Source organism: Microtus ochrogaster, linkage group LG1, assembly GCF_000317375.1.
Source record: "Microtus ochrogaster isolate Prairie Vole_2 linkage group LG1, MicOch1.0, whole genome shotgun sequence".
In the NCBI taxonomy this organism is placed as follows: domain Eukaryota; kingdom Metazoa; phylum Chordata; class Mammalia; order Rodentia; family Cricetidae; genus Microtus; species Microtus ochrogaster.
In genome coordinates this window covers 8,327,361-8,353,250 of record NC_022027.1, presented here as the reverse complement: position 1 = coordinate 8,353,250, position 25,890 = coordinate 8,327,361, and the positions used below count along the sequence as shown (strand labels likewise).

At 48.6% G+C, this 25,890-nt stretch overlaps 1 protein-coding gene across 1 annotated transcript in view; it reads left to right on the top strand.

Annotated features, from left to right (window-relative positions):
* Positions 1 to 25,890, top strand: part of Tns3 (tensin 3) — a 194,938-nt gene that overhangs the window by 37,692 nt on the left and 131,356 nt on the right. Inside the window, exon 4 of the mRNA XM_005359223.3 lies at positions 7,135 to 7,173. Coding sequence (XP_005359280.2) covers positions 7,135 to 7,173 — 39 coding nt within the window. The remainder of the gene's footprint in view (positions 1 to 7,134; positions 7,174 to 25,890) is intronic.

Below are 25,890 nucleotides of genomic sequence, written 5' to 3'. Positions count from 1 at the left end.
AGAATGGCTTTAGAATAGGAATTAATGTTTCCCTGAAGCAGTTGTGTTTATTAGCTTAGCTTAGCTTTTCTTCTGGTTCTTTAGAAAGCATTTTACCCATGATCATGTAATCTTTGTTTTTCTGTGTGGAAGATAAGACAAAGGTTAAAACCAGGCTGGACCCTGGTGTCTCCTGATGATGGAGGTCTAGGATGGGCCCCTTCTCCTGTGTGCCTAAGAGCCCCACGTGCAGCCCTTGTCCTGTCCTTCCTCCCTGACCTTGGACTTTTAGACAGACCCTTGTGCCTGTCACTGGACGTGTGATTCTGTCCTGAAGTCCTTATCAGATCTTGAGACTGGTGGATGGAGGATGTCCTAGGAGGGGGACCCCTTTCCGTGTCCTTTCAGAATTTCAGACTCTCATTACAGAAATAGACTCACATTTGATTTCTGATCTGGGGCCCACGTTGGGAGACTCGGCTGTTTTAATTCTATTGTCTTCCCTGGCAAGCCCTGCGTGGTTTGCCTGAAGCCAATGGAGACCTGAGCTCCCCTACCACGACCCCTTCTCCTAAAACTCAGAAGCATGGAGGTGGAAGACAGAAGACTGAAGCCTTAAAAGCTGCAGCTGGCTCAGGCCAGCCCAGCCAAAGCTGAGAATGCTGGGACGGACTTGTTGATAACTGTACCAGAGGCATAATTTTTACCTGTTACCTTTAAGGGAAACAGAAAGCCCCAGTTCCAGTAATTTCCCCTCCTTTTCTCCCATCCTGATGCCTTGATTGGGGCCTTAATTACGTCTGCCCCGCTGGCTTGATTCTCATGGGGATTAGAGCAGACTAAATTGGGCTTTGCCATTTAGTGGATAACAGGGCTTCCTAAGGAATGTGAACCTAATTAGGGATCCCAGGGTCATGCCTAGCAAAGAGATCCCAGGAGCAAAGGTAGAGAGGGCCCGCGCGCGCGCTCTCTCTCTCTCTCTCTCTCTCTCTCTCTCTCTCTCTCTCTCTCTCTCTCTCTCTCATCCTTGGGAAAGTTAATAAAGTCTCCACTGCAGCCTGCATTTCATGCCCTTGCCCCTGTGGATGCCTTGTTCTTGCAGGCTTAGGGGGGAGCTTGACCTTGGCATTCACTGGCCCTGGCCTCAGGCGCTGGAACTGCTCCAGAAGTCACCACCCTGAATGAGGAGACTTGTTGCTGCCTGGGGGTCTAGCCCCGACTGCTGTTCTGAGAATGTTCTGGTTCTCCCAGACCTTTAATAACTAACTATTTGGCTCAACGATGCTCCCTTAAGGTATCGGCCCGACTCTCTGAATTGTGTTTGTAGGAATGGTCGTTTACGAGGTGAAGTTTATAAACTAAGTCACCAGAGTGGGTTCTAATCCCATGTGACCTTCGTCCTTCCAAGAAGAGTTTAAGCTACAGGTAGGGAGGCGGAAGACCACGTATGGGTGTGTGTGTGGGGCAACTTCACAGGCCAGGGAGCAACAGGAAACAGCCTTGAGTCACCTCAGCCAGTCTGTCAGTTGGCCTCCAAGGCTGAAGACATAAAAACCTCTGTTGTTTAAGCCTTCTGTCTATGGGGCTTCACAGTGGCCCCAGCAGTCTAGCACGGACTGTATTAAAGTAGTGTGTCCCTTTGCTAAGTGACAGGATGGGGATGAGGAACTCCCTCTTGATTCACCTCCTCTGTATATAGTAAGTGATAATCCTGGCTATAAAAAAATTTACAACTTACCTTTTCTCAAGCTTAATACAATGGGCCAGTTGATTGGTCTGTGATATTTGACATAGGCTGTAAGGGCTATAAAGTGATAAAAGCGCTTCTTGGAAAACTTCTCTGCCCCAGATGCTACACTCAGCAGAGATGAGCAGTGATCTGACCCCCATTGCATTGTGGGTCTCAGTGACCAGTCACCAGTATCTCTGTGTGTCTCTCCCAAGCTCAGGCAGCCACAATATCTCTTCCACCCTCCTGATTCGGTGTTGTTGCCATGGGTTTTGGGTCCTCTGGAAATGGGGTTACAGACAGTTGTGAGCTGCTGTGTGGATGCTGGGAATTGAGCCTGGGCCCTCGGGAAGAGCAGTCAGTGCTTTAAACTGCGGAGCCATCTCTCCAGCCCCCCACTCTCTTGATTATGAAGGAAATTGTTGCCCTTCTTTCTGGCTTGGTGCCAAGCTGAAGTAAATTTTGCCTCCAGTTTTATGTAGCCGTGAGTCATTGTTCGGATCAAAGCGATTTCTTGTTACTGTGAGCACCAAGATGGCTCTTTCAGCGCTGAGGTAGCTGGTGACTCACCGTTCTCCTCTGTTCCTTTATCTTGCTCCTGAAAGGCTGTTGGTGGATTTATTAGAAGTTATGTGCTTTTATTTATGGATACATTTGTTTCGTTCAGGGTGCGGTGCATGCTGGGCTCTGCCACACTGTAACCCCAGCCCTTGAGTGCCTTTGCTGAATGCCTTTGCTGACTGATGGCTGATATTGCTGGCTTGACTCCCCTTTCCACATCCCTGTGTGTGCATGATTGATGCCAGCTTCAGAGAGCCCTCCCATGGGCAGACTTACATGGAGAGCGAACGACAAAGGGGCCAGCAAGCACCCAGGCTTTTACTGTAGTGGTTAACCGGTCGTGGAAAATGGAGGGGCCTGTATCTCCATTCTTCCTCCAGAGTTCCGTGACGTTCTAGGAAACTCATTCACGGGACCCAACAGGATTGGGATTTTTGATGATTGACAAAAGGTTGAATGTAAGTTTACCTTTATTCTGTTTATGTAGTAGCATGTAGTGGTTACAACCATGCATCTCGTAGAGACACTGGCAGGAAAATAATCACTCTTGACATGGCATGGCTGAAATGTAATTTAGTCAAACATGACAATCAGTGCTGAATTCATGCTTTAGTTGTGTGAATCAGAAGGAAGACAGGGTCTGCAGACTGGGTGTTTGTTTGAGCTGGGCTGTCCTTTCGCTGTCTGGGAACCGTAGTTACTGTAGACCTGGTCCTCACCTCGCCCCAGAGGCTCCTGCCAGCCATGGTGAGGGGGCAGAGGCAGCTGGTAGTGGCTCAGTCTTTTTTTTTAAGGTAGGCTCACTTCTTGGTCAAAGCTCTGCCTTTTGTTCTAGCTTCAGGACATTCTAATACACGTGGATACACACATGAACATGCTCACAGACAGACTTTCTGACACAGGGAAGACACACAAACACATGTCCCCACAAGACATGCATGTACATACATGTGTACACATATACACATCCACATATGCACACTTAGCTACTCCCTCTCTCTCACACATTAGAGCTCACTCACAGAACTCTCAAAAGACTTCTAGTCAGACAGACGGTTAGACCAACACACACATTTCTCAAAAATGCTCAATTTGGCTGGACCATCACACATTCTAGGCAAGCCTCGTATCATAGAACCCACTCACTCACCTTCTGCCCTGTCCCTGAATTTTAAATATGCACACTGCCATTCACACACTCACTCCTGGCACAGTCCTGAGTGGAAGGTTGTTGGCCCCTCCTGCTTCCGCCTTGATGACCTGGCTGGCTTGGAGACAAGGTTATCAACATCAGCAGGTTCCAGGCACCCACACAGCCAGGTGTGGGTTGGACACAGCCTTGTTTGTTTGTGGTTGTCCTTGGTAACCACAGATTAGGCCACAGACCAAGCCAAGTAAAGGCCATAAAATAGCTCTTATGCAGGTCTCTCGTATAAGAGGCCCTGGGTTAGGGTAAGAGAAGGACATGGGTCCCAAGATCTTCTGCTCATAGCTCAGTCTATAGCTCTCTCCTGGGATTTTCTGTAGCTGCCAGACCTGAGCCTTTGCTGCCACCTTTTGTCACCCTGCATGCTCTCATCAGGGGGAGGGGAAGGCAACTGGGACCCAACTGGTGTCTTTTGTCTGTCTGAGGACCAGTTCTCCTTGATTCAGAGTCCCATGCTCAGGACAGAATACGCTCACTTTCTGTGTTAGTAGGGTTCAGAACCAAGAGCTGCAGACAGGCGTGTCTTATAGGACTTATTTATGGCGCTGACTTGAGCCTGCGCATGCGAGGCCCCCAGAGGGTGTGTCCTGATGTGTGGAGCACAGCCTGCAGTTCTCTTGTCTCCGCCCTTCTGCAACTTGTTCACGACTCATGCATATTTAAAAATTATGCCCTGGGTGGGCAGTGCGTATCATGGAGTCATACACCGAAGGAGCTATCCCAGCTCAGAGATTCCTGGGTAGAAATACCTGTGGGATTGTACCTGAGGGTGGGTTGGCACTGGGCTCTTGTCCAAGTCCACTGCATTTGTGTCTGTTGCTCAGTGTTCAGTGCAGTTCATGGCCTTGGGTAGATAGCCTGAGCAAAGCCTGGAGATAGCCCGGGCTACTGCGTTTTCCTCCATCATGTGGAAAGGGCTTCAGGACCAGAGTGTTTGATCAGAGCTGCAACTGGGGATGAGTCAGAAACAGATACCATGAGGTGCCATTTTGATCTGGACCCCGGGTAGTGATCCTCTGTCAGCTTATCAAGTGCCCGCTCTTGCTATGTCACCTGGCTCTTCATGCTCAGGAGATGGAGTTGGGGAGCTGGGCAGGTGTTTCTGCAGGTGACAGGGACAAGAGAAGCAACGACGATGAACCCTAGAGCTTTCTGGGCTCCTGTGAGGAGAAGAAAGTGTGGAGAAGTTGTGTCCTGCTTTTCTAGACAGTTTGGATGGAGGGTGGAACCTATGAGCCCACGAAAGCAGCCAGGGAGTCCAATCACAGAGCTGCTGAGCGTCCACGTGTTTCTTAGTGCCAAGGAGACTGGCATGGACCAGGAACATTGGCATCCTGAGGGAGGCAGCCTCTGTTCATGGTTCAGATTGTGGGCAATTGCCCTCCTTATTCTAAACAAGGAGGAAGAAACTGGAAATACTGCTTACATCCTGGTGTCTCCTGTCCTGCTAGCTGCTGATAGCTACATTGGGAAGACACATCTGGATGCGTTTCCTTGATTGTAGATGGTCTGTTCAGAACTTGATTGAGTAACCTCTGCTCATTTGCAGTCCTACGGCTCCACCCTGAACACCACTTGCTTATATAGAGATGTGGGATACAGAAAACATATGACCCCTCCCCCCATTTGTCTGTCTTAGACAATGTCTCATTGTGTGCCCTTGCCCGGTCTGAACTCTGTTCTACACAGATCAGGCTGGCTTCAAACTGACAGATTCACCTGCTTCTGTTTCCCAAGTTCTGGACTTAAAAGACGATGCTCATGGCCAGCCTCTGGCTGTTGTTAAACTCGAGTTTCTGGTGTGGCATAGGAACTCCTTCTATACATCCTTTTGGTCAATTACTTGAAAATATTGATAAAGTTTATATTTAGGGTAGTTTTCAACATATAGAAAATTAAACATTAGCTTGGCGAATTTAAAAGTCTTTGTAATGCAGAATGCTTAATGACTCAATATGGATGCATTGTTAACCAAGGTCCACAACCTATAGCGTAGGTAGGAAGTTTATTGGGTGTTGTTCATTCTGTGAGTTTGGACTGTTGTCAGTGACATGTACCCACCATGACAATGTCAGTCCGATAGTTCAGCTGCTCTCAGCGTTTGTCTGGTTTTCCTCTTACCCATCTCTCCCCTTAGCCCCTGATAACTTATTCATATTTCACTGTTTCTGTAGTTGTGTGTTTTCTAGAAGGTCATAGTTGGACTCACGTAGTAGGTGGCATCTTCAGGTTGGCTGCTTCATCTTAGTGACAGACATTTAATGTTCCTCTGTGTCCTCTCATGCCCTCTCAGGCCATTTCTGCGTAGCGATGAGTATTCTTCCGCGTTGTGGAATTCAGGTGACATCCTAAGGGAGAGCCTGGTTCCTCATGCGTTCCTTACCCGTGTGACTGTGTCACAAGGCACCAGGATGCCTGTGTGCCCCCACTGAAGGCTTGCTGGAATGGAGTGAATCATAGCATTTCATTAACCGTAGGTTCCCCCTGGTCCAGCATAGTCACCGTCCTATAAGGTCCGGTCACCAGCTCCCTGTGTTTCTGAAGCTACACTTTATATTTATTTATGGACTCCTTCCCCCACCCACCAATCAAAATTTAATATGTACATGTGGAGCCAAGGACACACAGATTTGAATTAGGTGTTTCTCTGCCTGCCGGTTACTGTCTGAGTCCAGAAGAGCTGAGGATGTAGTTGGGGGAAAGGTGAGTGCAAAGACAGAGGACCCCTGTCTCTGCCAAGAATGTGAGTCATGATCTTGGTGGAATAATGGCGTGTCCCCGATAGGTGAGTGGCCATGTGTCACATGTTTCTGGAGAAACTCACCGGGCAAGATAAGCAGGAGGCCTATAAATAATGTCCCCACCAGGGACCAAGGTCACACTGCTGTCTACTGCCCCAGACTGTGAACTGCAGTGACCAGTCAGGCCCCTTGTGTCTCCTTCTTTGCCAGCTCCAGAAAACTCTTGGAGAACTGGAATGAGCCAGGGTCTGAAGTGGGAGAGCGAGGAGGAAGCTGGGGAGTGTGGCAGGTCACGGGGGCAAGGTCCTCGGCCGCCTCCCAAAGGAAGGTCCGGTCCAATGGCTTGACTCCCACAGGGACTTTTAACTGAGGGCCGCAGCATTCTGTCTCTGTGTCCCCACTTCTCTTTGAGCCTTCACAGCTGCCTGGCCAATAAGGTGCTGCTCTGAGCTGAGGGATTAACTGAGCTCTTGCAGCTTTGCCTGGGATGCTTTAGTGAGCTGACTGAGAGAGTCCAAGGGAAGTTCTTTCTTGTCTCACGTGGCGACACAGTCAACAGGAATAAATACATACAGACTCCCTTTTTAGTTTCGTATGCACAGATCATAGATCGTTCTAGAGAAAGCAGCCCATTTTGCTGAGAAAATCCATCCGTGAATGTGACTGTAAAGACTGTGGGCAACTTGAAACCACCCTTCAGAGCCTCCACCTTCTCTGGATCCCACTTCTCATGCTCCCCAACGAGGAAGGGCTGTTTCTGGAATTCTCAAGAAGGCTCCAAACTTCCGCAGGGTTAGCAGAGTGTAGGTTCTGTTGAGTCCCTTTATCCCGACACAGCCGTGGCTTCAGGGAACCCGCTTTGGCTACTGTGCCCATTGCCTGAGAACCCCTTGCTTATGTCTCTTTTCCCTTTCAAGGTGCCGGTTCCCTGCTCTGTGCAAGTCCACCCGGGCCAGGTAAGACTGTCACATCCCTTTGGGACTTGGTGTGAGCAGGTAGGGAGGTCTTCCTGTTTTTTTTCAAGCTCTGCTCTCCCTGGGGACTTTGCTCACCTAGAGGGTGGAAGTGCACTCTTGTTTGTTTTCATTAAGATTGAAAATTCTATTGGACTAGGTGGCTCACACCCTTAGTCTCAGCATTCAGGAGGCAGAGGCAGGCAGATCTCTCTGAGTTCGAGGCCAGCCTAGTCTATAGAGTAAGATGTGACAGACAGGACTATACAGAGAAACCCTGTCTCGAAAAACAAACAAAGGTGGAAAATCCATGTGCCCTTTTGTAGTGGCAATCTTTGAGGCTTGGCCCCCTGGCGAAAGGTACCTAAGCTGTCCTTAGTGTCAGTACCATTGTCCCAGGGTGGCTTTGTAAGTGTCCCAACAATGCCAGCAAGGCCACCTCTGACACTTGCCCTGCCCTGCTTTTTATCTGACAGCAACACTTTCTCTTTGATGCGTCATTAGGTGAATGTAAAATTTCCTTCTGCTTCTCAAATGAGTCTGCTTTGAGTGCCATGGCCACCTGCCCTCTATGTTTTCCTGGTCCCCTCCCACTGTTTTTAGTGACTTCTTAACTGGGAGGAGGCCTGTGGCCTGGGATGTGAAAAACAAGGTAGTCTTCTTGCTGTCAGTCAGGCGTGGCCCTGAAGAGGCCGCTGTTTGGCTGCCTGTGGCTGTTTGTGGCGTGCACACTGCCCCAGCCTTGCTTGTGAGGGAAAGAAGTGGCCTGCCATCTCTCCCAAGGTGCCTTTCGTGTATTGCTTGACTTTTCCCTACTGGATGGGGTCATGCTGCCACCCTGCTTCTCCTGTATGTAGCACCCGGTGGCTCAGTTGGTGTCTTTGCTTGTTTTCCTGCCTTCATGTCGTTGTGGACAGAGCCCAGCGCTCTCTAGACACGAGGCTGGTGCTGTGTATCTCCTAGGGTGGTAGAACGTTCTTTGAGGGCTCACCTGAGAGGTGGCACAGCAGCCTTGTTCTCCTGCAGAAGCCACACTGAGGTCCCGCCTCATTGCTGAGCCTCAGCTCCCTTCTGTTTCCAGTGAGAGGGGTGGCGGTCCGTGGCCTAGGGGCAGCCAAACAAAAGCCAAGGGATGCTGGATTGGCACATCACAGATGCCTCATTCACAAGATGGCTGTTGTGACTTGCCCCTTTGAGTGCGCTCAAAGGTCTCCTTCCTCTGGGAATGTAAGCTATGCATCTGACATCATTGGAGGGATTTCTACCCGACCATAAAGACCATGTCAGAGTATTGAGTGCAGAGTACTGTATGCTTAAATCCAGGCTGCTGTGCTGGTTTCAGGGCTACCGAGGGCCACCGCCACTCCTTCCCCTTCACTTCTCTATTAACTGCATAATCAGGGTCCTGAGACATGTCTGCCTGTTTTATGTATGTCCTTGTTATAAGTGTAAGGGTACCTAGATGTATGTATTATGCCTACCTATAATTATTGTTTCTATGAATATATGTATTACACATACATTTGTAAATATTATTATATCTATAAATGTTGTATTTGTTGTTTATAATTTTCCTATGTGTGCATATTGTATATAATTAATGATTACTATGCCTATGAATTTGTATGCATGTCTGTTATATGATTTTTATGTGTACTTGATTATGTATATTTATACGTATACATAAATATAGAACATACATTGCTTGAGTTCTGAGAAATACATTGCTAGGTGATATTTACACAAATTGAGGTGGTATAACCAAATGTAATAGCATAGCTGATGCTTAATTTTTTAAAAATATTTATTTATTATGTATATAATATTCTGTCTGTGTGTATGTCTGTAGGCCAGAAGAGGGCACCAGACCTCATTACAGATGGTTGTGAGCCACCATGTGGTTGCTGGGAATTGAACTCAGAACCTTTGGAAGAAGCAGGCAATGCTCTTAACCACTAAGTCATCTCTTAGGCCCCCGTGATGCTTAATTTTTAAAAATGTTTTAAGCTTCTTTTGTTAACATCTAACACCCAAATGGACACATGCATGCATAGATGCGCGCGTGTGCGTGCGCACGTGTGCACGCGCGCGCGCACACACACACACACACACACACACACACACACACACACACACTAGCTGAGACTACTGTTGTCACTGCTGCCTGCACGGGGCTGTGTGATGCAGTCTCCCCTGTGTGACACCTGCAACACAGGAGGGTTTCATTCCTGCAGTCTCAGCATCATTTCTTAGTACAGAGAGCATCCAATATTCCTGTACTCCTGGTCTTAATGGGCTGAGAACCCTCTAGCGTTGGTCTTGGAAGTTGAATTGGCTTGAACACTCAGATGTCACGGGGAGAACACTAAACATGTGACTGGTCATGTTACCTGAGAACAGTTTTGTTTTCCTGGTTGTCATTCGCTGAGTGATTTCTCTGTGTCTGACACTTTGCCTCCTGAGGTCACCTCTGAGGCTTAGTCAAGGTCCCGAAGGTCGTCCAGATGTGGAGTCTTTGCAGCTGTGCACTTGCTGAGGCTAGAGCCACATCGTCACTGAGTCTGTTCTGGAGTTAGTCACAGCCTGGGTCCTAACAGCCCTAACAAGCTAGGCTTGGCCACCCATCCTCAACATGTCAATTAAAGAGACAAATAACCGGAAGAACCAGGGAAAGGAAACTTACTCAGTGTGCTCATTGAAGTCCAGTACACCCCCATCCCCACCCCCAGTCTGTCTTCATGGGCACTGATATGCAGTTAGGTCTAAACAGAGGTTTACATAGTTGAACAATCCTGGTCAAGGTTGGTCCTACGTGTCATCTTGGGCTTTTTCTCTCCCACAAGGTGGTCTGACTAGTTGCCAGAACCCTGTGATCCCTTCCTGGGAGAGTCCTCGGACTGGCACCAGGCTTTCGCTTTACCCTTCTCCCAGCGTGAGTTTCCTGGGGGAAGTTCCATTTCTTTGGGAGCCATTGTCTCAGCTGTCTGATAGGCAAAGGGAGGGCCCACTCCAGGCTCTTTAGAATATCTTCCCTCCTGCCAGGATGGTTACAATGATGCTTCTAGTGCTTAGTGTAACGCATTTGTAAAACAAGGAGCTGTCTTGTGCAAAACTGCTCACTTAGTAAAAGTGGGGAGGAAATTAGTGTTTATTTAGGGCTGTTGTATTTCCTGTCCAGGACTGGTGACCATCTCATGAATTCACAGTCACAGGCACGTCTGTGGGATGCCCATTCTGGGACCAGTATCTGCAGACGCTCTTCCACTGCTCATGGATGAACTTGACAAGAAGAGATTTTGTTGTCCTGTGTCTTCTGAGTCCCAGATGCCATTCCTGGTCTCAGTGTCGTCTGAGCTGACATGACACACATGTCCTTTGGGATACTCCTGGCTCTTTCTGCCTGTGACATTAGGGGTCCTGCGTGCCTTTTGGGTGTGCTGTATGCAGCTGTAGGGGGCAGTTGCTTCTGAGGCCACCCTTTTGCCTTGCCCATGCCTGCCCTGCTGCTGTGACCTGGGCTGGTGGCCTTTTTCCCACCTGTAACCTGTGCTGCCTGCCTCTGTTGGGTATCAGTGAACCTGCAGAGGTCACGCCATCCAGCACGTTTCAGCTCAGTGAGCCGCCAGGTCTGTTATGAACTCCTGGAGTGATACAGGTTTGGGGAGTGACAGTTCGAAACTCTGGCATACTTCATTGTCCTGGACAGTAAGAAAGGCACCATGTGCGTTACCAGATGGACTGAGTGACAGCCTTTGATCAGTGGCTGACACTGGGAATGCCATTTATTTGTGGGAACAAAGGTGCCTTCATGATGGGGTGAGGGACCTTTGGAACGGCTGCCAGGCATTGACCTGTGATGCTTGGCCTTCTGTTTTTTTTTGCTGATGGCAGAACCTGTTTGTCCTCCTGACTTCCAGCAGTGGGATGTGAGGTTAGAATAATTCATGAACTGAGAGGTAGTTGGTGTGGTTGAGAATAGGAGCTGGAAGGCAGACCTCTTTCTGTAAACCATGACGTTGTTGATGAGGCAAGCGTGCAGGCTGTGAGTTCCTGGGAGTCTGTGTGAAAAGAAAACCACGATGATTGGCCGTGTGTGTGTGTGTGTGTGTGTGTGTGTGTGTGTGTGTGTGTGAGAGTGACAATGAGCACAGGGTTTTGTACATGTTAGGCAAGTCCTCTATCAGGGAGCTACAAGAGGACTGTTACAGTCCTTCGTTTTTCCTTTGAGACAGGGTTCCACCAAGTTGCTGAGGCGAGCCTTGAACTCGTGTTTTTTTCTAGGGCAGTGAGGACCACAGGCCTGTGCCACACAGCCTGGATGGAGCCAGGCACTTTGTCTGAAAGGATGGAAAAAGGGAGACATATATGACATAGGAAATACAGAGGATGTTGTTGAGCCAGGTGATAGAACATGTCCTGACCCAGAACTGTCTTGTGGTTGCCAAGGTTTGCTTCATTGTAACTTTATTCAGACCCAAACCCATATGTGAATAGTGTGATAGGGTTTTCAAAAATATTGAGGGGTATTGTGAGTTTAAGGTCTGTTTATATCTGCTTATATCTGATGAGAGAGGCAGGGTCTGCAGCTCAGCTGTCCTATAGACCTACATATGTGTACATGCATGTGGTCACATGTATATGTAAGGATAGAATGTAGTAGTGCTTACAAGTGTCAGATTAAACGTAACTCTGGTCCTATCTAGTCCATGACACAGAGAATCCTATGATGTTGATCTGCGTTCCTTTGCATACAAGCTCTACTTTTCTGTAAAATGGCATGTCACCACTTTCCCGTGGGGACCCTGTAAAGACCGAGAGATGTGTTAAAATAGCACTAGCTGGGCGTGGTGATACATGTTCTCCAGCACTCGGGAGGCAGAGGCAGGAAGATTTCTGTGAGTTTGAAGCCAGTCTGGTCCACACAGCCAGTTCCCAGCCAGCTAGTGAGTTATACCCGGTGAGACCCTGTCTCAAAGAAACATCAAAACCAAATGAAACAGAAAACCCAAGCAAACATATAAACACACAAAAGGTTCCCAGTGTCCTTACGCTACACGGAACACACAGGCTAAATGTGCAAAGCCTGCTTTGCTTTTCCTTGAATTGCAGAGGACAATGAAGTCTTTGAGTTTTGTGGTTTTGCTGTTTGCTTTGTGTTGTTATCTTGTTGTTTTGGCGTCTGACAGGGAGAACCAGTCTGATGAGCTCTGGAGAAATAAATCCTCTACTTCCTGAGGGCAAGGGTATGGAGGTCATGCAGCGTTGGTGTCCAGTGGATCCTCTGTGGAGACTGGGCACTCGAAGCCTGGGCGTGGGGTAGCGCTGTCAGATGGGTGTGTGCATCTCTTGTTGGTAGCTGCCAGTTTGCAGGATCAGATCTTCATGCAGAGACCTAACCGGGCTCTAAACAGTAGCCTGGCAGCTTTCTGCTTAAGCGCAGAAGCAAATTATGCACACACACACACATATACTTCGGTTGTATTTTTACTTCACGTACTGTCTTAGGGAGTAGGAGTGGCTTTTCATGTTGGAAAGCAGGAGATCCTTGTGGACAGAAGATCTGGGGAGACTGAACAGGTTGAGGTGGGATAAGCAAAGGCAGGGAAGCAGGCTTATATCCATGCTGGTGTGACTTACCCCAGGTCAGATGACTAAAGTGGGCAGGCAGGCCGTGTGGTCAGTAGCACCTGGGGAGCTCTCGTCCTTGTTTGGCTAAGAGCCTCAGGCCTGTTTCTTAGCAGCTGGTCCTGTCTGGTCTTCCAGCCCTCTCCACTTTGCTAAGGTGTGGGCATCGAACCTCTTGTTCTGCCTTCTCCCAGAAAGCTCTAATGTGCATTGCAGGTGGCTGGGTTCCGTGCAAGTTCAAGGAGGCACAGAAGCCAGAGATAGACAGAGCTCCCTGTCCGCAGGATAGACAGAGCTCCCTGTCCGCAGGATTGTCCACACCCTGTGGTGTCAGGCGGCTCCTGGAGGGCAGCTTAGAGCAGCCTGGCTCTCTGGGCTGGCTGATGGAGACACATGCATCCCTTATTTACTGGCTCCTCCTAGCTTTCTCTCCATCCCGTGGGTTTCAGGCGAGCGGGATGTCCTCATCATTGTTAATGGATGAATAGCTGAGGGTGGACAGGGTTTAAAGCCACTGTCCTGAACATCTCTCACATGCTCCTCTTCTTACCTTTGCTTTCGTCACCTTGAAGGACCGACCTGAAGAGAGCGAGGTGTGTATTGGTGATAGGGGCGACCCCATGCTTGCCCCTTACAATTGAACTCACACCCAGCCTTCCATGTGAGCAAATGTGTGTGGTGGCTGGTATCCTCATTTTCCTGGGCTCCAGAGGACACCTCTATACTGGTGTTGTTGAAGTCCGAGTCTGGTCCCTGGCATCCCTAACAATGTGTGTTTAGCCACTGGTCCCTGATAAGCCAATTAAACAAGTAATAGTGAAAAGCAGAGAAAGATGTATTTCCCAATGCGGTCACAGTGGGGGAGAGGAACAGATCAATAGGTCTAGTGAATGCCGAGCATCTTCTTGGACCCGGCATGAGGCTTTAAACAGAGGGCAAGAGGTTTGCATAACTAAGTAGTCTTGGTCAAGATGTGGTCCTGTATATCACTGACCTGTCTTTGGCTCCAGTTTCTTCTACAAGTAGTTAGAATTGTGTGAAATCTCCTTGAGACCATCTTCTCCTCTGGCTGACACCTGGCTACAGACATTGCTTCACATGAGGTTCCTAGAGAAACTCTTAATTGTGACATCTAATTCCATTGTCCCAATAGTTTGATAGCCATAGGGAAGCATATACCTCTCAATAAATACCTTGGCTCTTGCCGGGAAGTTAGATGGTGTAGAGACAACTCAAAATGATTATAGTCACACCTACTTCAGACCTGTAACTCAGGAAATGTGGACATACAGTACGGGGAGATATGCAGGTGTCTTAATTAGGGTTTCTGCTGCTGTGGAGAGACACCATGACCACGGCAACTCTTAGAAAGGAAAACATTTAACTGGGGTTGGCTTACAGTTTCAGAGATAGAGTCCACTATCATCATGGCAGCATGCAGGTAGACATGGTGTTGGAGAAGGAGCTGAGAGTTCTATCCACATCTTGATCTGCAGGCAGCAGAAGGAGACTGTGTATCACACTCTGGGCATAGCTTGAACAAATGAGACCTCAAAACCTGTTCCCATAGTGACACACGTCCTCCAATAAGGCCACACCTCCTCATAGTGCCACTCCCTATGGGTCAAGCATTCAAACACATGAGTCTATTTTGGCCGTATCTGTGTAAAGCACCGCAGCGGGGAAAAGGCCACGCGATGGTGGAGGCAGAGATGGAAGCAATGTGTCTCTAACATCCCAGGACTGCAATGGCTATGTTAAGATGCAAGAGGCAGGGCCAGCAGACTCCAGTCTCTCATTTTTGGTCCTATATGTGGGGGAAAATAAATGCCCATGGTTTTAGGGTGTGCCGTGTGGGGCCCTTGTTCTAGTAGGCTCAGGAAGCCAATACTCTAGGAGACATTGTCATATTGCTTAATTGTTCCCTAGACAACTATGGACTGAGTGGAGAGGAAGCCACTCTGGCTGCAGAGCAGTGATGTAGCCTTCCCAGGAATAGCCACGTAGTGGGCATGGAGTCAGAGAGGCTCTGGTGAGGCAGAGTACAGAGAGATAGTTCAGGGAAACAGACACAGCCTTTGGCTTTAATCTGTCAGGGGCATTGGGCAGGGCGGTGACACCTGTTTCTCCAGGAATTTTCAGGGAAGGACTGTAGAGCCGTCCTCCCAGGGCTTCCTATCTTGCCAGCAGGGATGGAGTGAGCAACATCCAGGTAGGCCAGCCAGGACCAGGCCAGTGTTCATGGATGGTTCCCTGGGATGCCTGACTTGAGCTCAGACCTTTGCCCACCAGGGACTTATTTCAGCTCTGCTCTAAAGGATCCAAAATGTTGTTACCCTGGAGGCCCAGGTCTTTGGGAAGTCACAAGCCAGACTTTGATCCTGCCTTTTCTTTGATTTCACCCTTCCCTCCCACACCTAAAATAACATCCATCTTTTGACTGTGTCCAACTGTGACGCTTTTAGTGTTCTGGATTTCTGGGAAGGGCAGCGCAGAGAGGAGGTTCCTGGCAGCCTGGTGCTGTCATCTGTAGCTGGGAGCTACAAGTCTCAGCACCTGATCTCACTGGGAAATGGAAAATCCCCCAACAAACACACCCAACAAAGCCAGCCTCCCAAAGGCAGCCTGGCTGCCTTTTGTCACCCGCTTTGCAAGCCAGGTTTGGCTCTGGCTTTGAGCTATTGTCCCACCTCTGCAGGTGGAAGGATTGTGAGGCAAGGCCAGGACGTGTTGACCTTTGGTGGTGTCAGCTTCCGCACCAGGGGAACACAAAGCCTTAGCTAATGATTAAATGCCCACGGCTGGGCTGCAGGGCCTGGTTGAGTGACTGCTGGGTTCTCACCACCCTGTCCACTCACGGTGTAGATTTAAGGCTGGTAGACCGCCCTGGACTTGCTCTAGTAAAGTGAGAAGAGAGACTGGCAGGGTGACAGCCCTTGTCCCTATGGCCCCCTACCCCTCCTCTCCTCTGATTCCCTGAGGGCCAGCTCCAGAGCCCCTTCCTCTTAAATATTGACCTGGATCCCCAGGATACTATAGCCAGTCTCTTTCTGAAGGTCTCACAGGAAGTAGGGATTTGAGTGATGGGAATGCTGCCAAATCTGGTGGCTACTTTGCCCTGCAGTGAGCCAGACAAGTTAGCTAAATGGGATTCCTTTCTTTTACTCGTGGCCCTGCATATTAATATGGAAACACTGAAGACAGTGACTGTGTTTGATCTTTGAAGGAAGGACCTATCTATGACTACTGAGTGGAATCAAATGCATATTTGTTTTCCTCCCGTTAAGCATTTAGAAAACATCTTTACTAATTATTTGAGGATTTCATATAATCTATTTTGATCATTTTCACCATTCTCTTCCTACAACTTCTCCCAAATCTACCCCACCTCCGTATCCTCTTCAAACTCAGTTATTATCATTATCATTATCATTATTATTATTTTTAAATAATAATAAGTCCATAAAGTTCAATATGTCCTACCCATACATATATACTCCTATGTGTGGGGCCGTGCACTGGAGCATGGTCAGCCTACCATGTTAAACATGGCTCTCCCTCACCCAGAAGGCATCAACTGTCTGTAACTCCGCAGATAGGGATGGGCTTATGAACCGCTTTCTGCATCCCATGCTGGAATGTTGACTGGCCTGGTCTTGCGCAGGCAACAGTAGCAGCTGTGAATTCATGAATGGAGGGGTCCTGTTATGTCCAGCAGGCACTGTTTCTTGCTCCAGACCTCCCTAGCGTCTTGGCTTTTGTAATCATTCCACCCCCATCCCTTCTGTGATGGTTCTGAGCCTTGGTGGAAAGAGATAAAGATGTCTCGGCTGTGGCTAAAAACTCCACTGACCCTCATCCTCTGCATTTTGATCCATTGTCAGTTTCTGTGTTAACCACTATCCACTGTCCAAAGACTCCTTGGATGAGGTCTGAGAGCTGCAGTGTTCTATGGGTAGAGAGATCTGAATTCATAGGCAGTTTGGTTCATTATGCTTGTTTTAGCAGAATAATGGGGCCAGTGAGCTCCCAGCCATGGGCTCTTGGCCAGATTTACAGTACCAGGTGTGTTTTTCTGCCTGTGGTGTAGGCCTTAACTGTGATTAGAAATCAAAAGTAACATTCTTGTTCATGTTGCACCCATGGGCAGATCTGACCTCACCAGAGTCATTATTGTAGTTCCCGGGGTTCATAGCTGGGTAAGACTGTTAATGACTATGTCCCCTTATATCCTCCAGTACTGTGAAAGCTAGCCAGCAGCAAGGAAGCTTCTTGGCCAGCACCTACTTCATTTCTCCACGTCCTATGACTAAAATGTGTGGTGTCTTCAGTCAGGGCTTATCATCAAGTTCTGTCAGACACTGTAAACAGAGACTTCTGGTTTGTTTCCTGGCTGCCAAGACCCAAATAATCATACAGAAACTGTATTAGTTACAACACCGCTTAGCCAATGACTTAGGCGTATTCTTAGCTAGCTCTTACATCTTTCTATTATTTTGTGTTTAGTCACGAGGCTGTGACTTACCAGATAAGGTTCCGGGATCTGTCTCCTTCAGCAGCTATGTGATATCTCCTTGACTCTGCCTTCTTTCTTTCTGTATCTTTGTTTGGACTCCTGCCTAAGTATATTCTGTCCTGCCATAGGCTGGGGTAGCTTCTTTATTAACAAATGGTAATAAAACATTCATAGCATACAGAGGAGAACCCCACATCAGGACACCTTACATAATTTTTATTCCCTGAATTGGAAAGCTGTTAGTGTGTATCCTGGTGGCATTGTAAAGAGGCGGGACATCTGTTGGCATAGTGTTTCAATAGTCTGAGAACATTCTACCTTCAAGAGGACTGTCCAACAAGATACCATGCTCTGCTCCCTGAATTTGTATCAGTGTCCTGTCTGAGAGCCTTGAGTTGACCTCAGGCTCCTTCCTCACTTACATGTGGCTCTGTTGGCCTTTTTCCACCCTGCTTCCTTCATGTGTTGGGAAGGAGATTAGTGTGTCTGTGATCTGTGATTACAGAGTCTACTTGGAGAAGCAGGTGCCTGTAGTTTCCTGGCTCACTGAGAACACGTTCGAGTGCTTTCTGTTGCAGCAGGCTGCTGTATTTTGGAAGTCTGGAGTTTGCAGATATCGGCATATGCTGTCATAACTGTGTTCCCCTAGTACACTGGGAACTTTTCCTACATGAGTAGCTTCTGTAGAAAAAAAAGTTGCTGTTTGTTTTACTGGAAGCTGTCTGTCATTTTCATAGACTTGATTATAAAGGAAAAGTAAGGAAATTTGTGTGTAATTGAATGTTTAATTTCGTGGATGTTTTACATTTGAGCAAAACGTGCACACATCTAGAACTTTGTTCCCTAGCATGGTGATGATAGCTCTTCCCACCTGCCTCCTTCCACGGGACTCAGAAATGTGGGGCTGTTTGTGGACTGTCTTTCTAGAAAGAACTAGTCCTAGAGAGCAGGCATAGGGTGGCGGGATCAGGGACTTCAGAGGGACCAGTTGGTTCTGGACCCAGGTAGAAACAGGGATCAGCTTTGTTACTTTAGGGTGACACACGCATTTAGTCTATATAGCTGACTTTAAAAATATTATTACTTAAATAACAGTAATACTCTAGTTGATTTTGGATGATGCTAAGAAGCTCAGTTTAACAGTTGATGAAGAACTGGGCTGTGATAATTCCAGTACTTGGGAGGCCAAGTTCTTTGAGTTTTAGGCCAGCCTGATCTACAGAGCAGATTACAGGGAGACTCACATTCTCCAGAGAAATCCTGTCTCAGAAAACAAACAAACAAACAACAAAAAAACAATTGATAAAGAAAAGTAATCATTTAACATTTCTTCCTTCTGTGCTGGGGACCAAACCTAGGGCTCTGGCCCTTGAGAGCGGCACCTCTACTACTCTTCCTTTCTCGTAGGATTTTGTCTTGGGGTTTCCAAAGAAAGGAAAAAGGGAAAGTTCTGTGGCTAGAGGGATGCTGGGTCTTAACCTTGATGCTGGGTGGCCTGTATCATCACAAAGAGGAAGTGGACTGTGGATCATGTGTTGCCTTAGAGGAAGAAAGCACCACCCCTGCTGTGTTCTTACCAGAAATGGAATCAGAATCAGATCCGGCTCAGGTCCATGAGCAACTGACAGGAAACAGGGGCTGAGTGATCCTTGAGATAGTGCCAGAGGGTCAGCTGCCTCTGGAGGCAGGGCAGTCAGTCTACTGGGCAAAAATAGCCGCAGTTTTTCAAGATTTATTTGTTTTTTTCTTAATGTATGTTTTGCCTGCGTGTGTGTAAGTGCACCACAAGCATCCCTGGTACCTGCAGAAGCCAGAAGAGGGCACTGTGTCTCCTGCACCTGGAGTTACAGGTGGTTGCGAGGCATCCCGTAGGTGCCAGGACCCAAACCCAGATTCTCTAGAAGAGAAGCCAGTGCTTTTAAACTGAGCAACCATCTCTCCAGCCCCAGCCCTGGCCTTTTAAACACGTATTAGAAAAAGAAGAGAAGGGGGTCTGTTAAGTTAGGGAACCTCTGGTTTTACCCTGTTTTCTGAGACAGGGTCTGTCACACACCTGGAGCTTACCACATAGCTTCAACTGGCTGGCCAGTGAGCCCTAGCAACCAGCTGGTCTCTGCTTCCCAGTGCAGGGACTAAAAGCAGGTGCCATCATGCCTTGCTTCTTAACATGGATTCTGGGCATCAAACTCAAGCCCTAATGTTCACATGGAAGCAGGCTTTATCAGCTGAGCCATCTGATAAACCCTCCTCCTTCCGGACTTGGAAGGTCAAATGCCCAGGTGTTGAACCCTAAATAATGAAAGTAAACAATGGCCGAGGAAACCCCCGAGGGAGACTTTGAGGTTGGCCGCTGGCCTCCGAGCACACTGCACGTGTGTGCACCTACACGAAGTCATCGTGTGTTCCTGTGCACGTGCACACACTGAAGTGGCTTTTCCTGAAAACCTGCCCGGGTCCTCGCATGAGCTCATCAAAATGGGCCGCTCTTGCTTTCTAATGCATCTACTAAATCCTGTGGAGGAAAGGGAGGCTTCAGGCCGGTGAGAGGGTGTTTCTGTAAAGTTTCCTTCATGGGAAAATTCTGTCCCTTCCTCAGGAAAGAATCAACATGGAGATGAGTTGACCAGGTCCGGTGAGGCCAGATCTCCACTCTATAGAGTGAGGGACATTGGGAATGAAGAGAGTTTAAGACACGCGGGGCAGTGAGTGCCCTCTCCTTGGTATTATTCAAGGGGAACCTGACCGTGCACCTCAGTAGCCATCCTGAAGAGATGGAGACACTGAGGGCTGTGACTCAGTGGATATCCCAGGGAGGACAGGCCCAGCAGAGGCAAAGGCACTAGTGGTTCTTAGTGTAGCTTAGGGTCTCACTGGGAAACTGGGATTTACAGATGTTTTGTGCTGTCCACCCCAAGCCCTGGTGATTTTTAAGATTTTTAAGATAACAGGAAATTAATTAGAGGACTATGGGGTCCATCCGACTGGCTCTCGTGTGGAGCTAGGCGGTATTACTTGTCTGGGAGAATTGATGGGGTGACCCACAGGTTCCTGACCAGCTGGAGTCCTAGAGAGGCCATTTGGGTGTGACTTCATTTATTTGGTTCTGGGAGCCGAGGGTAGAATTTCATTCTCACTAATAACACAAGAGTTGTTTTCTGAGTCCTGCAGCCAAGGCAATCTCTTGAGTCCTCATTTTGACATCTGTCTGCCCTTCTGGAAGATGCTACTTGAGGTCTTACATATATGATCTGCCTCCCCACCCTGTGGGCCTCGTCCCAGGTGTGGGACGTAAACTGTGCTGTGACTTTTTCTCATCCTTACAGTCCGCTGTGCTGTGCGCGGAAGTGCTGGAGGGCAGCAGGCACCTCCTCTGAAGAGAGAACTTTCTCTGAAGGTGACTGCAGTTGCTTTGCTGTCTGATACATTACCCAGAGAGACCCCAAATCCTTGGCTTGGAGGTGATGGGCTAGGGGAAGAGCTCAGAGTAGTGAGAGATCCAGTGTCCCCAAGTCTGTCCAGTTTTCAACACGTCCCAAAGTCTGGCAGATTTTCCCTGCACCAGTCAGGTGCTCCACTCAGACGCTCCTGTGATCTGCTTCCTCAAGCAGTGTTCACGGTGGAAAGGGGAGCTGTTCATGGGGATAAAGGGGTATTTCTTTCATATACACTAAGCCAGTGGTCTGATCCACTGCCTGGTACTTCTCTTCAGAAGAGGACAGAACGGTAGACAGGACTGAAAAATACTGGTGTGTTCAAGCCTCCTCTATCATGCTGGGAGGTCAGAGAGTATTCTGCTTGTCAGATCCCTTACCAAATGGCTGCTGGATTTCGAATACTTTAAAGATGATGTCTGCATCAAATTGGGCTTCTGTAATCAAGTACTAAAGGCGTATCACCTGAAGAATAAGCATTTCCCCCCCCCACTGTCTGGTACTTGGGTATTGGAGCTCAGTGCATGAACAGGTTCTGGTGTTTGGGTATCAGAGCTCGGTACACAAACAGGTTCCTTCCTTTTGCAACTTCTTTTCTTGGCTGTCACACAGTATGCTCTCAAACAATCATGCCTGTGTGTGTCTCTCTGTCCTATCTCATTTTTAGTGAGCACCAGTGAGCTTGGATTGAGACACCACCCCATGACCCCATTTAAATTCTTATTGAAGTCAGATTCCTAGTTCCCAGGGTTAGGACTTCAAGGTCTGAATGTTTCAGGGACTCTTTCAGCCTTGGCCATCGGGATCAGACTTTGTCAGCCTCCGCTGGGACTAGGGTGTGTGTAGTAAGTTCCTGTCTTAGAATTATAATCTTTATTTTAGAGGGTGCTAGTGGGATAAGCAAGTACTTGCTCCGTAAGTTTAAAAATGCTTTGTGTGTGCCTGTGGTGCCTGGCTCTGAGATTTGTGGAGGGAAGTGGAGATCTAACCCGGCATCCTGGTGATGGGATTTAAATTCTAATACATTCCGTTGGCACAGCCCATCCTGGATCTGAGCACTACCACAGGACTGAGTGTAGATACTGCATGCATGGGGAGTTGGAGGTTTTGCCTCCCCACTCTTGTCTATGGGACATCATTTGATTGATACCCAGGGCCTTTGGGTCCCTTTAATTTTTGTCTTGGTAGTTCCCCGTGGGGAAAGGGATTAGATGTACCTACAAAGTGCCCATTTGGAAGCTTTCCTCCCCTTCCTTCATGGGGACAGTGTACTTGGTTCTGGCTATCACAGGACCCTCCAATAGGAGGGAAGTCTTTGTAATGAGTCTGAACCGGTGGCACCTCTAGCGGTTTCTCCTTCCATAAGGATACCGCATATTTCACACTACAGAATATTCTCCTCTGCGTCATTCACAAGAGAGTGGGAAATTAGAGACGAGACAGAAATCAGACACGGGGTTGCTCAAGCTGGACCACTGGATACCGTACAGTTTTTAAAAGCAATTGCCTTGTAAGCCTGAGCTGCACAGAAACTTCCCGGCTAGCCTTGGCTACACAATGAGCTCTTGTTGTAAACAATATAAAGTAGGTTACAGTGATTGGGAGATGGCTCAGTGGTTAAGAGTGTATGCTGTTCTCTCAAAGGACCTGAATCCAGTTTCTAACACCTACATGGGATGGCTCACAACCACCTGTAACTACATTCCCAGGGGGTCTGATGCCCTGTTCTGGACTATGTGGAGAGTCTCATAAACATCATATGCACTACACAGACAGTGGGCATCTACATCAAAGCTTTCACTGAAGAAGAAAATTCATTGACTTTCGCCCTTTGGCTCCTAGATGAGTGTGTGTAAAGTTAGGATCCATCCCATGTGTCCACGTCACTGTGGAGTGTGGAAGGGGCACTGGGCAGTGGGTGTGGCTTCTACAAAGCTCCCACAGGCTCTGACGAGATTTGCACTGGCCACTGGGAGCCCGGATGTGACTGTGGGGAGTGAAGATAAGCTTGTCAAGAGAGCTCCTGATGCAGGCTGGTGGTGGGGAGGAGGGCGACTGCATGTTCCCCACAGAAGACTGTGTCTGTGGCTGACTTCTGCTAATCTCAGTGAAGCTGCCAATATCAGCCTAGTTTACCATTTTATCATTATTTTCAGAGCAAATTTGTACTGGGAAGTGGTCCTTTCTAGAACGGTGGGGAGTATTGATGTCCCCAAGAGTGTTTGCTATAATATTTCTTGTGGGCTTTACTCTCTTGAGAGGTCCAGATTTAAGCCCCCGAATACAGAGGGCATAACTATCACCGTGTTTAAAGCTACCTTTCCTGCTGCATGAGTGTGTGTGGAAGACAGTGGTCGTGATGGGTTAGGGAGCAGTTGGCTCTCTTAACCTCGACCAGTCAAAAGGCAGAACTTCAGTAAGGAATTGGGTAGAATTGCCTGTGATTATGGTCTGTGACTACGACCTGTTGGTACTATTTTGTGGTGAGATTCATTCATGCCAGTAGGTTTCCAGGCTGATCAGGGAAGACATGTTTATGACGTCTGTCAGGATTCTACAGGAGTTGACCTGCAGTGTCCTGTGATTCTTTGGAGGAGACTTGGCTTGATACTTATTGCTAGAGCATCATGTGGGCCAGAAACAGCTTTCCTAGGGCATGTGAGTTTTCTGCTGTGTGCTGGATGGGGCAGGCATAGGGTTCTCCTGGGACAACTTAGGGTCAGTGTTGTTCTTTGTAAAATAACACTGGGTAGTAGATAAGGGGGTGGCCTGAATGAGCCAGAGTGCATGCCCTTAGAGACAGAGCTAGGCTAAGGGCCTTGCTTCTTGTTTCTGTGCCTTTCCCTGCTTGTGGTTTTTCCGCTGTCATGTGCCACTGTGCAGGCATGCTGTCATGGTGATGATTAGTTTGGAGGGCACCACTTGGATAGGATGTGCATGGTGAGCTGACACGTCCGAGAAGTGGATCTAGACTGAAGTTCATATGTAAGGAAGTATTTTAGGTTCCTGAGTGGTAGAAGGCCGTGATGCGAATGGGTTTTTAGAAGTGTCTTTTTGGGGAAGTGGTAAGTTAGTGGGGAAAGTGGGAAGAGGGGAAGGAAGAGGGAATGCAGGGAGAGGCAGCTCTCAGGTCATCAAAGCGACATTGGGGCAGAAGGGACTGTCCTGAGACTAGGTGGCTGGTCAGTCCCAAGCAAAGCATGCACTCATCTTGCCCTCTCTCCATCCCAGCACCACGATGTGGCAGCACAGTTACTTTAGCCTCCCCCTTCCTTCTCAGATTCTTCTGTTAGCCTTCGTCCCCACATCTCCAGGGAGAGTGCAGGGGGAAAGGAGTGAGCCCAGCTTGCGTGGCTCAGAGATACCCATTGCCATGACTTGCACATAGTGTTCCCAGAACGGGTGCCGTGTAGAAGGCGTGGTTTTCAGTGCAGAGATCAGATGCAAGGCTTTGGGGGAAGTGACTGGTCACAAGGGCTCTGAAGTAATCAATGCCTTAACCCACTGATGATACAGTCACAACTTGGCAGCATGATTGGCTGCATACAGGCGGCAGAAAGTAGCTGGGAGCTAGTCGGAGGAGGTAGGTCACTGGGTGAGGGGTGTGTCCTGGAAGACTGTCTTATCCTTGCCCCCTCCACCTGCTCTTCTCCCTCTCTGCTGACATGAGGTGGGCAATTTTGTTCCACCATGCCGTTTTCCATGATGCTGTGCCATCAACAGTGGAGCCAGCTGAGCCCCCACCGGAAACAAGGAGCCCACACAAATCTTTCCTCCTCATGTTGCTTTCCCCAGGTTTTGTCATGCCACGGAAAGGGAAGAAAGATGAGAAGAAAGAAAGGAGGGGTTGCTAGGGGAAGCAAAAGATGGCGTTTAGAAAAAAGTGTCTTTTTAGTCAGTTTTTATTTCTCTGACTGGTCCTGAGAATGTCAACTTGAGACAATAAGAGCTTACTTTGGCTCAATTTCAGAGTGTTCATGGTCACATGGCCTTGTGTTCCTGGGTCTGTAGTGAAGCAAACATCACAGGGGGCAGAGCTATAAGGAAAGGGGCAGTGGGCAGGCGGTGTGCAAGGTAAACAGGAAGCAGGAAGATGTCTGACCAGTTAGGGAGGGTGGGAAGAATGTTCCCAGTGGTCCCCACCTCAGTGGACCCCTCCCCCCTAGTGTAGCTAAAAGCTTGGTTTTGTTTGGTGTCTGACATGGAGCAATAGCCTCATGCCTGGTCAGTATCCAGGCACGCAACCCAGTGCTTGCTCTTGCTGCCTCATCTCGCCAAGTGTGGTTATTTTAGGCCGGCCTAAAGCAAGGCTGTGCAGTCTCTATGGGTAGAGTTCATTCCTTCCGTCTCTGCCACCCTGTTCTTGGGAGAGGGGAGAGTGTGGTGATAGCCAAGGGGTATGACTGCCTATGCAGTGTGTCACTGCTACCTGGGCAGCCCCTTCTTCCAGAAGAGCGGGACTTCTGCCATGTGAATAGGGGCTACACACAGTGGGTCCCCAATCTTTTGGAACCGCTTATGTCGTCTGGAAAACTGCATTTGTACCCGCCATCCCTTCTGTGACTCCTGTGTCCAGGAGCCGGCCGTAGGTCTGGCCTGTATCTCCCGGCTATGTTCGCTAGTCACTGCAGGCCTCTTCCCTGTGTGCTTGTCCTTATCCTACCCCAGCCCTTAGCACCGATGTCCTGCTAGTGGGACCCATGTCTGCTGGCTGGTGACTGGGAGGCTGTCCACAGTAGGATGCCTGCTCTTTGCCTGTGGAGCTGGGCTACATATGTTGTGGTGATGGGTCACCTAGGCAATAGGACAAGATGCCTCTCTGAACAACTCACTGGAGAGATGACCCAGCACAGCCTGTCTACTCCTGCCTACTACTACAGCAGAGTTCACACACTGGTGCCAACGTAGATGTTCCCTGCCTTCTCAAGCAAATGGTTGTTCTGTGCATTGCCCTGCTGTGGTTGATCCATCTCATGACTGCTTCTACCTTCCCGTTACTGTAGTGGGGAGACCTATCACTATAGCGGGGTTGCCCATCACTGTAGTGGGGAGACCCATCACTGTAGGGGGAGACTCATCACTGTAAAGGGAATGCCCATCACTGTAGGGGAAGACCCATTGCTGTAGTGGGGAGACCCATCACTGTAG